Source organism: Manis javanica, chromosome 4, assembly GCF_040802235.1.
Source record: "Manis javanica isolate MJ-LG chromosome 4, MJ_LKY, whole genome shotgun sequence".
Classification (NCBI taxonomy): domain Eukaryota; kingdom Metazoa; phylum Chordata; class Mammalia; order Pholidota; family Manidae; genus Manis; species Manis javanica.
In genome coordinates this window covers 85,467,152-85,484,686 of record NC_133159.1, presented here as the reverse complement: position 1 = coordinate 85,484,686, position 17,535 = coordinate 85,467,152, and the positions used below count along the sequence as shown (strand labels likewise).

The window sequence follows — 17,535 nt, the reverse complement described above, 5'->3', positions numbered from 1 at the left end:
CCCTCCCCCTCCCTACAATAATTTTACACCTTTCTTCCATCTGCCTCTCTGCTGTGCTGAGGCACCCCACGAAGAAAACTAGCACTGACAGGGGGTTGTGGAAGCTACAGGAGGCTTTGGCATGAAGCCTGGACTCCGGCTACCAAGATTTTCCCAGAATATTGTTTCTGCTAACTTAGTTCGAGTTCCTAAATTTTTGTTGTATGCCATCTTTTGTTTTAAATTTTGGTATCATTAATCTGCAGTTACATGAGGAACACTATGTTCATTCGACTTCCCTCATCACCAAGTCCTCCCACATACCCCATTACAGTCACTGTCCATCAGCATAGTAAGATGCTATAGAATCTACTTGTCTTCTCTGTGTTGTACAGCTCTCCCTGTGCTCCCCCGTACATTATGTCTGGTAATAATAATGCCCCCTTATCCCTCCCTTCCTACCCATCCTCCCCAGTCCCTTCCCCTTTGGTAACTGTTAGTCCATTCTTGGGTTCTGTGAGTCCCGTCTTTTATTTTTCATGGATGTTGCACAGAAAGGGGAGTGTGGGATTGATGTGCGCGCTCCGTCGTTGGGGGGTTGGAGGCAGCGCCCGAGGGGGGCGGGGTCTGCCTGCAACTAACGCTGCGCATGCTCGTCCGGCCGGCCAGCGCCGCCTACTTCTGGTGCCCGCCATGTTTCCTTCTAACTGCGTGGTGACCTGCAGTAGAGACGGAAGCTTCCTGCCTGAGCCCCTCCGCCGCTCACCTGTGCCTCCTGCTCACACAGTCCCTCATTGGCTGCTGCCCCGCCGCCGCCAAGGCCTCCTCCCTCTGATGTTGCCGTCGCCAGCCAAAGCCCTGCGCCGCCGGCCGGAGCCCTCCAATAGTAGCCGCCCGCGGCTGTCTCCCGCTGGCTCCAGGGGCCCACCTGACCAGGGACCCTGCGTCTTCTTCCTCACTCAGGCATGTCCTTGTAGCGGCAGCTCACCCATAAGCAGCCACCCCAGGGGGTGGGCGGAGTCGGCTGGGGAGGGATCGGGCGGGGAAGGAGTCTGCTGCGGGGAGCTGCGGCTGGGGCTCCTCGGCGGCCGGGGGCGGAGTCCAACCCACTGTCTGCAGGTGCGCCGTGAGAGGCGGCAGAGGCAGCAGCAGGGAGCAGGGTCTGCAGTGGGTGGCAGCGTGGACGGGTTGGGCTCCGTGGTGGGCCGTGGCGTCTGCAGCGGCGGGAGGCGCGGGTGTCTGTTCCCGAGGTGGACTTCTGAAGCTGCCGTTGGCAGGTGCGCAGCCAGAGATGAGGGAGAGGTGTTGGCGGCGTTGGCAGTGGGAGGGTAGCATCCATGGCTGGCAATGGCGTCGGTTGGGGGCGGTAACTGGTGGTGGTGAGCGACAGTTGGTGGCGGCTGACCGTGTCGGTTGGTGTCGGTTCCGGGGGCGGAGGGGCAGCAGCGTAAGGGGACGGAGTCTGCCCACAGCTGATGCCCAGCATACTCCCCCCACCAGGCAAAGCCAGTGGCCTCCGACACTGCCGGGGGACCTCCTGTGCTCCCAAACGGGTCAGCGCGGGAGTCCAGGGAGTGTGTCATGGTCCCGCCGGCCAGCACCACCTACTTCCGGTGCCCGGCATGTTTCTTTCCAACTGCACATGGTCTAGTGGTGAGTGCATCCCTGTGGTGTCAGCTGCCCTCCTCCATGTGTGTATGCTTGTGGTAGCTCTTGCACGTGTGGTGGTGTGTGTGTTAGAGCACTGTGCGGCCTGGGACAGTGTTTGTGTCTCTGGGTGCCTATGCCCTAGGAGAGCTTGAGAAAGGCAGCAGGCTTTCCATAACTGCCTAGTGGAGAAGTCAGGTGGGGAGACTGGGGCAGGCTGCTGGGGAGATTGGCCTCAGCAGGTAGGCCCCTGGAACATGCATAGGCCTAGGTGAGAGCATCCTTCTCCACCCCCTTCCACTTGGCAGGTTGCCTGCAAATCAGGGCTTCTTCCCCTGTGACCCACTCTCCCTGCCTCCGAAAAGCCATCTGCTAGTGGACTGCCCCTTTTTAGTGGGGAAGCCCACTGGGTCAGGTTCACCCTCTTTGTGACATTTTTGTTTTTCCTGTAAGGTCTTCATGGGGAACAACTTTGTTTCTCTGAAGTCAACTCATGAAAGTTCTACTTGATCCATTTCTGCAAACATCTGCTGTTCCTTACCTCCAGGATCACACGAGGCAGGTAGAATTCCTTTTAGCATCCTTAGGAAGCCACCATTCAGTGCCCTTCCTCATCCCTTAGCATGACAGAGAACACAGCTGTTCTCTGAGAAACCTCCCTCCTGCTTTCCATGGTGGCTGCATCAACTTGGAGCCATTGTCCCACCAGCATTCTGTGTCTCCACATCCTTGCCAGCAACTGTTATTTTTTTGTTTCTTGGATTTTGTACATTCTGACTGATGGGATGTGACATCTCATAGGGTTTAGTCTTGCATTTCCCTGATGATGAGTGATATTGAGCATCTCTTGGCCATCTGTATGCCTCCTTGGCAAGTCTTTGAAGTAGGTGAGGGGTGAGAAAGTGAGAATATTTGATATCTTGATCTAGGTGATGGTGATGTGTGTACATATGTCAATTCATTGAACTTTACGATTTGTGCATTTTATTGTATGTATTTTGGTGTAAAGTTTTATAAGAGCAAAAATTCTGGTCCTTTGACAAGTGTCAGTGTTGGAGAGACACACTGTGTATTCTGGCACTCTGTGGAGGTGAACTCGGGCTGCTTTAATATACATACATCTGTGGGTGTAGGAATGGGTAGTTTCTTTTCAGCCGTCTACGCAGGCTACTTAGTGAAGTGGTCAGTCCTGCCTGCTGATGCAACTCACTCTGGTACATGCTATTAGAAAATTAATAAATAATGAAGAACAGTATAGGAGTTAAAATTTTGTTCCATGGTGCCATCAAAACAGAGGGTAGCTTTGGGACAGAGGTAAGGAGGCCTGAAGTGCACATAAACCCCTAGCCCCCCTCTCCTTGGCTTTACTTACAGACCCTGATGGGCACCGTGAAGCCCAGCCAGAGGGTCAGTTTCCTGGGGTAAACGTCAGGTAGCATCAAGTTCATTCTCCCTCTAGGCTTGTGGCTCCCACGGCCTTAGCCTGAGTTGAAAAGGGCATGCCATGGAAGTATAAAGGACTTAAGACCTATAATTTAACTTTGACAAAGTTATATAAATTTTACTCATACTTTAATAATTGAGAAAGAGGTTATGATACTGGTTTGAAACCATTTTTTGGGAGTTTGATTCCTTGTTTGCTTAAGTTTACAAAGGCAGACTCCTCAAATGTATGGTAAGGTGGGGAGCAGCTGTGTAATCATTCAAGATTAGTATTAGTTCTACCATATGCACCTCTCATTTAGAAGCAAAAGCTTCTCAGATTATAAAAATTATAACGGCACTTAGTGAAATAAAGGATCCTATGGATGACACAGTATTTCATGTTGTGTAAGCATCTGGGTAATCAGAATAACGTGGTATTCCTGAACGTCTGAGAAAATGTTGAGGAGAAAAAATTATATTAACACCCACAAATATAATTGTAAAGTGAATCTTTGCTCATGTAGGGTTGAGGGTGTATCCTGAAAATACAGGAAATCAATGTACAAATCTCCCGATAATAGCAGAAACTGCACCTATGGAGAGCACATAATAAAATGGGCTCTACTACATAGTAAGTATCATAAAGAGCAATATTAAATGAGGAATTAACTAGTACAATACCAGTTAAGCCCCCTACTGTAAACAAGAAAATAAAGCTCAGGGCCCATAATATAGCTGGGGATCATTTTACATTTCTGCCATGCAGTTGCTAATCAACTGAATACTTTCACATCTGTTGAAATTGCAGTAATTATACTGGCAGATGTAAAACAGCCTTGTGTATCAACATCTATGCCTACTGTAAATATATACGCTCATATAATGAAGCCTAGAAAGCCAGTTGACATTATTGCCCAGACTATGCCCATATACCCAAAAGGTTCTTTTTTCCCAGAATAGTAGGTTACAATATGAGAGATGATTCCAAAGCCAGGAAGGATTAAAATATGTACTTTGGGGTGACCAAAAATCAGAATAAGTGTTGATATAAAATTGGATCCTCTCCCCCAGCAGGATAAAAAAATGTATTTAGGTTACGATCTGTTAAAAGCATAGTAATGCTGGCAGCTAGAACAGGGTAGATAGAGACAGTAGTAGGTGTATGGCTGTAACTAGAACTGATCACACAAATAGTGGAGTTTGATATTGGCTTATAGTGGGAGGTTTTATGTTAATAATAGTTGTGATGAAGTTAATAGCCCCTAGAATTGATAAGATACCTGCTAAGTGAAGAGAAAAAATAGTTAAATCCACTGAGGCCCTTGCATGTGCTAAACTACCTGCTAAGTAATTTATATGCTTCAACCGGTTCCAGCCCCTGTTTCAGCTGTAGAGGATGCTAGGAGAAGAGGAAAGGAGGGAGGGAGGAGTCAAAAGCTTATGTTATTTATATGGGGAAATGCTATGTTTGGGGCACTAATTATTAAAGGCACCGGTCAGTTTCCAAAGCCCCCAATTATAATAGTATCACCATAAAGAGAATTATTAAAAAGGTGTGCATGGTTACACTTACATTATAGATGTGGTCACCACCTAAGAGGGTCCCAGGCTGGCCTAGTTCAGCACCATAAGGCGGCTTAGAGCGGGTCCCACTATTCCAGCTCAAGCGCCTAAAAAGGTATAATGTGCTGATGTCTTTGTGATGAGTTGAAAATAATCAACGATTGATGAACATGGGTAAGGTGGCTGAATAAAAGTATTAGACTGTAAATCTAAAGATAGAGGTAAAGTCCTCTTCTTGCCAAGTCCTGAGGTGTTTTACATACTGAATTGCAAATTCAGAGAAGCAGGTTCAATTCTGCCGGGACTTCTCCCGCCACCTTTTTTTTTCTCTTATGGCGGAGAAGTAGATTGAACCCAGCTGATTAGGGTTTTTAGCTGTTAACTAAATTTCATGGGTTTGTATCCCATCAATCTAGTGAGGATTTAGCTTAATAAAAGTGTTTGATTTGCATTCAAGTGATGTAGGATGCAGTCTTACAGTCCTTAGGATTAAAAGTTAAGTGTTTTATGCTTGCATAGAGCTTTGAAGGGTCTTGATCTATGTAACCTAAATTTCTAGTTTAGAATTGAAATGGTTGGAATTAGTGGAAGTATTGTGGATAGAATAATTAGGGGTGGGGCTAATTTTATGTGTTTTGTAGTTTCAAGTAGTCACTTTTATGTTGTTGGTTATTAGGAATATTGTTAGTGTTGTGGAGTAAATCAGTGCATATAAAAACATAAGTTTAGTAGAGCTATCACTGCTATTATTGGTAATATGTTGTTTCTGCTAAATTCTTGAATGATCATTCAACTGGCTAATGGTGGAAGGCCTCCAAGTATAGTTAGGATTGTGAGCATAATGGTTGTAATTAGCAGTGTCTTATTTGATAGATGAGACAAAGATAAGGTTGTTGTCGGTGAGTTGTATACTAGCATTATGAATATTGATAGGGTCATTATAATATAAATTAGATTTAGATTAGTAATAGTTGGATTATATGTTATTATTCAACCTATGTGGGCAATTGAGGAGTAAGCTATAATTTTTTGTAATTGTGTTTGGTTTAGACCCACTCAGCCTCCAATTAAAAATGAGTGTTGCTTATAGGTATTACCAAGTTTGTGTTAACTGTGGGTGAAATTTGACATAGAATTGAGATGGGTGCGATTTTTTGTCGGGTTAATACTAGTATGCCCTATGACAACAGGGTTCCTTGTGCTACTTCCGGAACTCAGAAATGGAATGGGGCTATTCCCAGTTTTATGGCTATGGCTATGGTAATGATGATAGATAGCATGGTATCATACATTTTTGTAATAGCCCATTGTCCAGAGAATGTGAGATTGATAGTGATGGCTAGCATTAGTAATATAGACACGGTGGCTTGTCCTAGGAAATATTTTGTTGTTGCCTCTATAGCTTGTGGATTGGATTTTTTCATTAAAATAGGAATCATAGCACGTGTGTTTATTTTGAGTCCTGGAGGAGACCTGGAGAGAGCCAGCTGGACTGCAGTGCTGGAGGAGATGCGGCAGTGGCAGACCGTGCCCGGGGACGGCAAAGGGGAATTGGAGAGGATTTAGGAGCCCAAGGCCCTGGGTTAGGAGTGGATGCCTCGCCTCAGCTTTTCCAGGAACGTGCTGTGAGTGTGGACTCAGCCCATGTGGTTCCCTCTCCTGTAAGGCAGCAGCTGAATACTGGTGTTGCTGGGCAGATCTTTCCCTGGGTACTAGGTGAAATCGCAACCTGGATCGGAAACAGTTCTTAACTCTGATAGGGAAAGAATTCTTGACCAGGTCAAACGTGTGCCAGGAAGAAAGGAATTCATTACAGCAAGAGTAGAAGTGAATGTCAGCAGCTGTGCAGGCAGTAGAGAGCAAGGCAGAGCAGAGGGAGAAAAAGAAAGTTCATTGAATTGCTGCTCGGCACAGGGCATATTCCTTGGCAACTCCTGAAGCCAGGGTCACCTGGCATCTGGTGTCCACTTGATCTGCATGGCGTGAGAATTATATCCCTACAATCCCAGAATTTGGGGAGCCATGGAGCACTAGATGGAGTGAGATTATGTTCTAAGAACTTCTGCTTTCCCAGTGGCCTTAAATAAAACAGGGAGAGAAAAGGATTGTAAAACTAGAAAGCTGAATAAAGCAGCAAAGTGACATAGACGTTTACCTCTGGAGGGTGGAGGTCAGAGGGCTTTTGTCTTGATTAGGGTAAAAAGTTCAGAGATAAGTCCAGTTGGCTGTACAACAAGAAGGTTCATTTACTGTCAGACAGTAGACACCCAGACGGGAGTGCAGGTCACCTGAGAGAGGAGGCGCAGTTAAGGGCCTTTTGGGTAGCTGTGGGCACAAGGCATGCTGCATACAGCCTTTGAAGTTTTGTCTTAAGAGTAGGGTTATTCAGGGGACTGTCTTGATCCAGATCTCAGCATTTTTTATCCCCCTAGGTTCACTTACACTTCGGCGGTCTATCTCCTGTCCTGGTTACAAGGTTCTTTAATTGATAGGAGGGCTGGAAGAAGCAGAACAGGATGTAGATGAAGTTAAAGTATAAAGTGGGCTTTTTTCAGGCTGAGTATATTTTACAGTGGCATGACCCTCATCCCATTTCTCTGGTCTGTCTCACTGCAAATGCAGAGAATGGATTGAGAAGGTGTCTCAAAAACTTCTGCATTTCTGCTTGACAGTCAAAACTTCCTAGTAACGTAGTAGTTCTCATCTTGGTCACCAAGAGGCAGCAGCGAATGGGTAATGTGGGTGCTGTCACTTGGAAGTGGGACCTGCTGCTTAGACATTCTTTGTACTCCAGTGTAGTCAGAGCAGCAGAAAGTCTACTCATACTCAGGAAATTAAAATTCTAGGTTTGGGAAATTTCCCCCCTAACTACACCCTATCGTGCTGCCTTGCCAAGTGCTCAGATAGCCAGAAAGCATCTCCGGCGGAAGTGGAGCTTGCCCTGCCCCATTCGACATGGCAACTGGGAGTCGCTGGGCCACCTCCTCTTCCCTGTTGGGTTTTTCCAATCTGAACCCTGAGAGGAGCGGAGCCCCTCGGGACACACGGGACACATGGTAGCTGTTCAGCTGCTCTGATGCCAGTATTTTGTTCTTTGCAGGCCCCTGTTTGTCAGGCTGGGTGGTGAGGTTGACAGCTAAGGCTGGGGGAGTGGAGAGCTGCTGACAGGAAAACAGACTCCTGAAGCCATTTCTCCCATCTCTCTGCCCCATGGCTCTGGGGTCCCAGGAGGACCTCCTTGGCCTTGGCATATGCCGGAAGCCTTGACTTTATCCTCCTGAAAGGGATCGTCTTTCATGCAGATCAACATTGTGACTAGGAAGGAAATTATGGTGTAAGTGGGGAGCTCTGTGCCTCCTCTCTGGGAGAGAGAGGTCACTGCAGGCATTATGGGTATGTGGGGACACATGTGATATAATGATTGATAAGTAAATATTTGGTAATTCAGATGACCAAAATACATTTCCTAGGTATTTTTTTTTGTTATCCTTAATCTACAATTACATGAAGAACATTATGTTTACTAGGCTCCCCCCTTCACCAAGTCCCACACACAAACCCCATTACACCCCATTGCAGTCACTGTACATCTGCATAATAAGATGCTGTAGAATCACTACTTGTCTTCTCTGTGTTGCACAGCCCTCCCCATGCCCCCCCCCACATTATACATGCTAATCGTAATACCCCCTTTCTTCTTCCCCGCCCTTATCCCTCCCTTCCCACCCAACTTCCCCAGTCCCTTTGCCTTTGGTAACTGTTAGTCCATTCTTGGGTTCTGTGATTCTGTTGCTGTTTTGTTCCTTCAGTTTTTCTTTGTTCTTATACTCCACAGATGAGTGAAATCATTTGATACTTGTCTTTCTCCACCTGGCTAATTTCACTGAGCATAATACCCTCTAGTTCCATCCATGTTGTTGTAAATGGTAGGATTTGTTTTCTTCTTATGGCTGAATAAATATTCCATTGTGTATATGTACCACATCTTTATCCATTCTACTGATGGACACTTAAGTTGCTTCCACTTCTTGGCTATTGTAAATAGTGCTGCGATAAACATAGGGGTACATCTGTCTTTTTCAAACTGGAGTGCTGCATTCTTAGGGTAAATTCCTAGAAGTCCTGGCTCAAATGGTATTTCTATTTTGAGCTTTTTGAGGAACCTCCATACTGCTTTCCACAGTGGTTGAACTAATTTGCATTCCCACCAGCAGTGTAGGAAGGTTCCCCTTTCTCCACAACCTCGCCAACATTTGTTGTTTGTCTTTTCGATGATGGCGATCCTTACTGGTGTGAGGTGATATCTCATTGTGGTTTTTATTTGCATTTCTCTGATGACTAGCAATGTGGAGCATCTTTTCATGTGCCTGTTGGCCGTCTGAGTTTCTTCTTGGGAGAAGTGTGTGTGTTCAGATCCATGGCCCATTTCTTAATTTGATCATTTTCTTTTTGTGTGTTGAGGTGTGTGAGCTCTATCGGATATGTCATTTATGAATATATTCTCCCATACTATAGGATGCTTTTTTGTTCTATTGAAGGCGTTGCTGTACAGAAGCCTTTCAGCTTGATACAGTTTTATTTGTTCATTTTTGCTTTTGTTTCCCATGCCTGGGGAGATATGTTCATGAAGAAGTTGCTCATGTTTATGTCTAAGAGATTGTTGCCTATATTTTTTTCTAAGAGTTTTATGGTTTCATGACTTATGTTCAGGTCTTTGATCTGTTTCAAGTTTACTTGTGTGTATGGGATTAGACAATGATCCAGATTCATTCTCTGACATGTAGCTGTCCAGTTTTGCCAACACCAGCTGTGGTAGAGGCTGTCATTTCCCCATTGTATATCCCTGGCTCCTTTATCATATATTAATTGACCATATATGTTTGGGTTAATATCTGGACTCTGTTCTGTTCCACTGGTCTGTGGGTTTGTTCTTGAGGAGTACCAAATTATCTTGATTACTGTGTCTTTGTAGTAGAGCTTGAAGTTAGGAAGCCAGATTCCCCTGCTTTGTTCTTCCTTCTCAGGATTGTTTTCGCTATTCAGGGTCTTTTGTGGTTCCATATAAATTTTAGAACAATTTGTTCCAGTTAGTTGAAGAATGTTGTTGGTACTTTCATAGGGATGCATTGAATCTATAGGTTGCTTTAGGTAGGATGGCAATTTTGACAATATTAATTCTTCCTAGCCAAGAGCCTGGGATGAATTTCCAATTATTAGTGTCCTCTTTGATTTCTCTTGTAGTTTTGTAGTTCTCAGGGTATAGGTCTTTCACTTCCTTCTTTAGGGTTATTCCTAGGTATTTTTATTATTTTTGATGCAATTGTGAATGGAATTGTTTTCCTGATTTTTCTTTCTGCTAGTTCATCATTAGTGTATAGGAATGTAACAGATTTCTGTGTATTAATTTTGTATCCTGCAACTTTTCTGAATTCGGGTATTAGTTCTAGTAGTTTTGGAGTGGATTCTTTAGGGTTTTTTATGTACAGTATTATGTCATCTGCAAATAGTCACAGTTTGACTTCTTTCTTATCTGGATGCCTTTTATTTCTTTGTTTTCTCTGATTGCCTTGGCTAGGACCTCCAGTACTATGTCGAATAAAAGTGGGGAGAATGGCTTCCAAGTGGTAAAGATACCTCAAGACAAATGCTGGGCATAGAAGCCACAGGGCATAAATCTGCAAAGAAGTAAAAAGCTAACTTTTTCTAAGAATATTGCTTCTCTCTCACTTACCAACTTTACATTTCCCTGTATGGCCCCGGAAGACGGCTGGTTAGCCAGAGACGGGTAAGATTCCTCATGGGAGGAACAACCTAAGACAGGCACAGTCACAGGGGGGCCATCAGGTGAGAAATTGGGGATCAACAAAAGTGTGGCTTAGAACCTCACCCCCCGTTTTGAGAGAAATCTGCATCCGTGGATGTTTTGTTGCCCTTGTCTAGCTTGGATTAATACTTAGTCTATAGGCACAGACCTGATCATCTACATTTGCCCTCTTACAGCATCAAATTATGTTTTCTACCTTTATCTTGCATCTACCTACCACTTCAGCATTTTATTAAAAATAATAATAATAATAATAAGGGAGAAATGGATTCACATATAAATCATGTATAAAAATCAAACAAATAATCATATCTGACTTGATTGTTTATAGTTCATGATGCGTGATCAAAACCAAAAGTTTCTGTGATATGACTGCCCTTGCACTGTGCACCATGTAAGAACTTATTCACTATGTAAGACCTTGTTCACCATGTAAGAACTTGTTTGTTATGCTTCAGAAGATTGGAGACTGTTGAGATATAGGCTTGGGGTTGATTAATGACTGTGCATTGAGTCCCCTATACAGAATTTTATTGTTGTTAACCATTTGATCAATAAATATGAGAGATGCCCTCTCAAAAAAAAAAAGTGGGGAGAATGGGCATCCCTGTCTTTTTCCTGATCTTAGGTGAAAAGCTTTCAGCTGTATGATATTGGCTCTGGGTTTGTCATATATGGCCTTTTATTATGTTGGGGTACTTGCCCTCTATACCCATTTTGTTGAGAGTTTTTATCATGAATGGATGTTGAATTTTGTTGAAATCTTTTTCAGCATCTATGGAGATGATCATGTGGTTTTTATCTTTTTGTTTGGGTGGTGGATGATGTTGATGGATTTTCGAATGTTGTGCCATCATTGCATCCCTGGGATGAATCCCACTTGGTCATGGTTTATGATCATCCTGATGTGTTTTTGAATTCGGTTTGTTAATATTTTTTTGAGTATTTTTGCATCTATGTTTATCAGGGATATTGGTGTGTAATTTTTCTTTTTGTGGTGCCTTTGCCTTGTTTTGGTATTAGAGTGATGCTGGCTTCATTCTGAGTTTGGAAGTATTCCCTCTGGAAAATTTTACGGAGAATGGGTATTATTTTTTATTTAAATGTGATAAAATTCAGCGGTGAATCCATCTGACCTGGAGATTTTGTTCTTGGGTAGATTTGTTCTTGGGTAGTTTTTTGATTACCAATTCAATTTCGTTGCTGGTCATTGGTCTGTTTAGATTTTCTGTTTTTTTTCCTTGGTCAGTGTTCAAAGGTTGTGTATTTCTAGAAAGTTGTCCATTTCTTGTAGGTTTTCCAGGTTGTTTGCATATAAATTTTCATAGTATTCTCTATAAATTCTTTGTATTTCTGTGGTGTCTGTCCTGATTTTTGTTTTCTCATTTCTGATTCTGTTTGTGTGTGTAGATTCTCTTTCCTCTTAATAAGTCTGGCTAGGGGTTTATTTTGTTGATTTTCTCAAAGAATCAGCTCTTGGTTTTGATTTTTTTATTGTTTTATTCTCAGTTTTATTTATTTCTTCTCTGATCTTTATTTTATCCCTCCTTCTGCTGCTTTTGGGCCTCATTTGTTCTTCTTTTTCCAGTTTCAGTAACTGTGACTTTAGACTATTCATTTGGGATTGTTCTTTAAGTAGGCCTGGATTGCTATATACTTTCCTCTTAGAACTGCCTTTGCTGTGTCCCACAGAAGTTGGGATGTTGTGCTGTTGTTTTCATTTGTCTCCATATATTGCTTGATCTGTGTTTTAATTTGGTCTTTGATGCAGTGATTATTTAGGATCGTGTTATTATGCCTCCATGTGTGTATGAGCCGTTCTGTTTTCTTTGTACAGTTTATTTATAGTTTTATACCTCTGTGATCCAAGAGGTTGATTGGTAGACTTTCAGTCTTTTTGAATTTACTGAGGCTCTTTGTGGCCTAGTATGTGATCTGTTGTGGAAAATGTTGCATGTGCATTTGAGAAGAATGTGTATCCTGCTGCTTTTGGGTGTAGAGTTCTGTATATCTGTTAGGTCCATCTGTTCTAGTGTGCTGTTCAGTGCCTCTTTGTCCTTACTTAATTTCTGTCCCGTTGATCTGTCCTTTGGGGTGAGTGGTGTGTTCAAGTCTCCTAGAATGAATGCATTGCATTCTATTTCCTTCTTTAATTCTGTATTTTTTTCCCATATGTCAGTGCTCCTGTGTTGTGTGCATAGGTATTTATAAAGGTTATATCCTCTTGTTGGACGGACCCCTTTATCATTATGTTGTGTTCTTCTTTTCTTGTTACTTTCTTTGTTTTGAAGTCTATTTTGTCTGATACAAGTACTGCAACATCTGCTTTTTTCTCCCTGTTGTTTGCATGAAATATCTTTTTCCATCCCTTCACTTTCAGTCTGTGTATGTCTTTGGGTTTGAGGTGGGTCTCTTGTAAGCAGCTTATAGACAGGTCTTGCTTTTTTTATCCATTGTATTGCTCTGTGTCTTCTGATTGTTGCATTCCTGCCATTTACATTTAGGGTGATTATTGATAGATATGTACTTATTTCCATCGGAGGCTTTGGATTTGTGGTTACGAAAGGTTCAAGGGTAGCTTGTTTGCTATCTAACCCTTCTAACATTAACTCTTATGCTGTTATAAACACAGTGTAATGATTCTCTATTTCTCTCCCTTGTTTTTCTTCCTCCTCCACTCTCTATATGTTAGGTGTTTTATTTTGTACTCTCTTGTGTTTCCCTTGACTTTTTTTTTTGGATAGCTGATTTTATTTTTTGCCTTTAGTTACTATTTGGTTGGTGTGCTTTCTTTGGTGTGATTTATTTTCTCTGGTGACATCTATTTTAGCCTTCAGAGTACTTCCATCTAGAGCAGTTCCTTTAAAATAACCTGTAGAGGTGGTTTGTGGGAGGCAAATTCCCCCAACTTTTGCTTATCTGGAAATAGTTTAATCCCTCCTTCAAATTTAAGTGATAATCTTGCTGGATACAGTATTCTTGGTTCAAGGCCCTTCTGTTTCATTGCATCAAATATATCATGCCATTCTCTTCTGGTCTATAAGATTTCTGTTGAGAAGTGTGATGATAGCCTGATGGGTTTTCCTTTGTAGGTGATCTTTTTCTCTGTCTGACTGCTTTTACTACCCTGTCCTTGTCTTTGATCTTTGCCATTTTAATTCTTATATGTCTTGGTGTTGTCCCTCTTGGGTCCCCTGTGTTGGGAGATCTGTGGGCTTCCATGGTCTGAGAAAGTTTCCTTCCACAGCTTGGGGGAGTTTTCAGCGATTATTTCTTCAAAGACACTTTCTATCCCATTTTCTCTCTCTTCTTTTGGTACCCCTATAAGGTGAATATTGTTCCATTTGTATTGGTCACACAGTTCTCTTAGTGTTCTTTCATTCCTATAGGTCCTTTTATCTCTCTCTGCCTCAGCTTCTCTGTATTCCTGTTCTCTGATTTCTATTCCATCAACAGTCTCTTGCACCTCATCCAGTCTGCTCTTAAATCCTTCCATTGTTTGTTTCATTTCTGTTGTCTCCCTCCACAATTCATCTCTTACCTCTTGCATATTTCTCTGCAACTCCATCAGCCTGGTTATGACTTTTATTTTGAATTCTTTTTTAGGAAGATTGGTTACATTGGTCTCACCAGGCCCTCTCTCTGGCGTTTGAGTCATTTTGGACTGAACCAGGTTGTTCTTCCTTTTCATGGCGATAGAAGTGATTGCCAGCGAGTGGCATGTGTGTCAGCTGGGAGAACAAAGTCCCTTCCCGTTTGCTGGTCGCCTTGCCATTCTCTGCTTCCTGTGCCAGTTAACTGCACACAGTGAGCAGTCCCTGTGTTAATTGCCTGAGCTGCTGTGGGTGGGGCAGCCCTCAGCATATTCTAAGGCACTGGCGGGGTTTGCAGGCGAGCTGCATGTGTTCTGTGAGAAAGGCGCCCCTTAGTGACTTCCAGACTTTGTGCTGGCTTCCTTAAGCCTGTGCCAGGCAGCTGCGCACAGGGGTCAGAGTCTGGGTCTGGCTTGTTCAGCTGTGCACTGGGAGAACATTCTGTGTGGTTGCTGTGAGTGGGGCTGCTCCCGGCTGGTTTGCAGCAGTGGCGTGTCAGCAGTTTGCTTGCAGTGCCAGCTGGGGGGAGTGAACAGCAGGCTGCTTATCGCCGTAAGGGGCTTCAGAGCTGTGTTGGTACCCAGGGGGTTAGGGTGCCTGAAGTTCCTTCAAATTCCCAGCCTGCTTTTCCGAGTGTGCCAGGACAATTTTGTGCACCTGTTAAACCCTTGTCCCCTTAAGACTTTTAAAGTGCCTGCTTTTCTTTTGTTCCAGGGCAGCCGGCTGTGGGGACCTGTTCGCTGTCTCCATCTCAGATTTTATTTTTCCGTTTCTCTAATATCCCATACACCATGCCATATGTGTTTCTGCTCCCAGTACAGATTACTAGGGCTGGTTATTTAGAAGTCCTTTGCTTCCACTCCCTTCCCAGTCTGATTCTTTTCCTCATGCTGGTGAGCTGGGGTTAGGGGAGTGCTCTCGTCCTTCTGTTTTGTGACTTTGTATCTTACCCTTTGCATGAGATGGTGAGTTCTTGCAGATGTAGATGTAGCCTGGCTGTTGTACTGTGTCTCCTGGTTTGTCTTTTAGGAATAGTTGCATTTGCTGTATTTTCAAAATATAAATATATATGGTTTTGGGAGGATATTTCTGCTGCCCTACTCACGTCGCCATCTTGAGCGAGTCCCCTCGTGGTTTTAATTTGCAATTGCGTGATGATTAGTGATGTGTAGCGTCTTTTCATGTGACTAGGCCATCTGTATGCCCTCTTTGGAAAAATGTCTATGCAGTTCTCTGCCTGTATTTTAATGGGTTCTTTGTTTTGTGGCGTATTTATCCAATATATATTGGATATCAGCCCCTTATCAGATATATTACTTTCAGATATGTTCTTCCTTAAAGTAAGTTGCCTTTTCATTTTGTTGATGTCCTTTTCTATACAGACACTTTTTAGATCGATGAAGCCCCTCTTGTTCTTTCTTTTGATTCCCTTGCCTGGGGAGATATGTCCAGAAAAAAATTCACTCTTGCTGATTTTCAGGAGATTCATGTTCTTCTTTTCTTTTAAAAGTTTTGTGCTTTCATGCCTTTAGGTATTTAATCCATTTTGAATTAAGTTTTGTGCATGATGTTAGACAGTGATTCAATATCATTCTCCTGCATGTAGCTGTCTGGTTTTGCCAGCACCATTTATTGAAGAGACTGTCTTCTCCCCATTGTATATTTTTGCCTCTTTTCTCATATTTTAATTGACCATATACGTGTGGGTTTATTTCTTAGTTATCTGTTCGGTTCCATTGATTCATATATTTGTTCTTGTGTCAGTACCATACTGTTTAATTCACTGCAGCTTTGTAGTATAGCTCTTTACCCCTAGCATTGTTCTTCATTGTCAAGATTTCTTTGGCTCTTCAGGGTCTTTTGAGGTTACATATAAATTTTAGGATTCTTTGCTCTAGTTGAGTGAAAAATGCCATTGGTTTTTTGGTAGGGATTGCATTGAATCTGTAGGTTGCTTTGGATAATATGGCCATTTTAACAATATTCATTCATCCTATCCAGGAGCATGGGTTAGCTTTCCATTTATTTGTGTCTTCCTCAGTTTCTCTCATCAGTGTCTTAGAGTTTTGAGAGTACAGGTCTTTATCTGCCTTGGTTGAATTTTATTCCCAGTGATTTTATTCTCTTTGAGGCATTCATAAACGAGATTCTTTCTTAAATCTCTTTCTGTTAGTTCATTTGTATGTGTAAGTGCGACAGATTTTTGTGCATTGGTTTTGTTTGCTGTGACATTCACTGACTTCATTGATTCTACTAGTTTTTTGATGCAGTTTTTAAGGTTTTCTCTATACAGTATCATGTCACCTACAAATAGGTGAAATTTCACTTCTTCCTTACCAACTTGGATGCCTTTTTCTTGTCTGGTTGCCGTAGCTAGGTCTTTCAGGACTATGTTTAATAAAAGTGGTGACAGTGGGCATTCTTGTCTTGTTCCTGATCTTAGAGGAAAAGCTTTCAGCTTTTTGCCATTCAGTGTGATGGCAGCTGTGAGTTTGTCATATATGGCCTTTGTTATGTTGATGTATGTTTCCTCTATACACACTTTGTTGAATTTTTAGCATAAAAGCATGTTGCGTTTTGTGATCCTTTTTAGTATCTATTGTGATGATGATAGTTTTTATCCTTCCTTTTGTTGATGGCGTGTGTCACATTGATTTGCAGATACTTCACCATCTTTGCATCCCTGGAATAAATCCTACTTGTTCTTGGTTAATGAGTCTTGTATTTTTTAATTCAGTTTGCTACTAGTTTTTTTGAGGATTTTCACAAATGTGGTCACCAAGGATGGTGGTGTCTAGTGTTCCTTTTTTGTACTCTTTTTGTTGGATTTGGTACTGGGGTGATGCTGACCTAATAAAATGGCATCAAGTTTTCCTTCGTTTTCAAGGTTTAGAAGTAGTTTGAGAAAGGTAAATATTAACTGTACTTTAAATGTTTGGTGGAAGTAATTTTGAAACGTCTGGTCCTTGACTTTGTAAGGAGTGTTTCTTTTTTTTGATTATCAGTGCAGTTCATTACTGTCAGCCTGTCAGTGGAGATTTTCTATTTCTTCTTGTTCAGTTTTGGAATATTGTGCATTTCTGGGGAGCTTACCCTTTCTCCTATATTTCCCAATTTGATGGCGTGATATTTTTTATAACAACCTCTTGCAGTCCTTTGTGTTTCTGTTGTGTCAGTTGTAACTTCTCTCTCATTTCTGACTTGAGTTGTCTGTGTTCATTTACGCATGGCCATCCTTTTGCCTTGTCTCCATTTGTTGATGGTGGTGAACGCTAAATAAGAAAATGGAAGAATAAAGTCTAAAGGCCCTGTTTTCTGTATGGAAGTGCTTTCATTTCTTTGGCCAGGTTCAAGTTTCTGTAATTGTTGGGTCCATTTGTGAACTCTCTGTTCTATTTCATTTATTGTGTGTATTTATATTTTATTTATCAGGAGAAAAGAGGTGCAATTTATAGTGAGGCTTAACATTTAAATCAGAAGTTTCGTCCAAACACACCTGTCCAA

The 17,535-nt window shown here is 42.4% G+C and overlaps 2 protein-coding genes across 8 annotated transcripts in view; one reads left to right on the top strand and one right to left on the bottom strand.

Moving 5' to 3' along the window:
* Positions 1–491: 491 nt before the first annotated feature.
* LOC140848930 (uncharacterized) lies at positions 492–1,562 on the bottom strand. The gene is made up of 2 exons (XM_073234339.1): positions 968–1,562; positions 492–698 (listed from the first exon to the last, which is right to left on the bottom strand). The coding sequence occupies exons 1-2, from the start codon at positions 1,560–1,562 to the stop codon at positions 655–657; spliced, it is 639 nt and encodes a 212-aa protein (XP_073090440.1). The 3' UTR covers positions 492–654.
* Positions 692–17,535, top strand: part of LOC108388365 (mitochondrial adenyl nucleotide antiporter SLC25A24-like) — a 109,827-nt gene continuing 92,983 nt past the window's right edge. For all 7 annotated transcript variants that reach the window (XR_012130251.1, XR_012130252.1, XM_073234338.1 and 4 more), the window contains exon 1: positions 692–942. The gene's annotated coding sequence lies outside the window, so the exon portion shown is untranslated. The remainder of the gene's footprint in view (positions 943–17,535) is intronic.

Excerpts from the sequence above, each read along its gene's own strand:
- LOC140848930 (XM_073234339.1), bottom strand. The coding sequence starts at position 1,562 with ATGACACACTCCCTGGACTCCCGCGCTGACCCGTTTGGGAGCACAGGA. Across the intron at positions 699-967 it reads CCTGGGGTGGCTGCTTATGG|GTCACCACGCAGTTAGAAGG; the intron begins GTGAGCTGCCGC and ends TCTCTACTGCAG.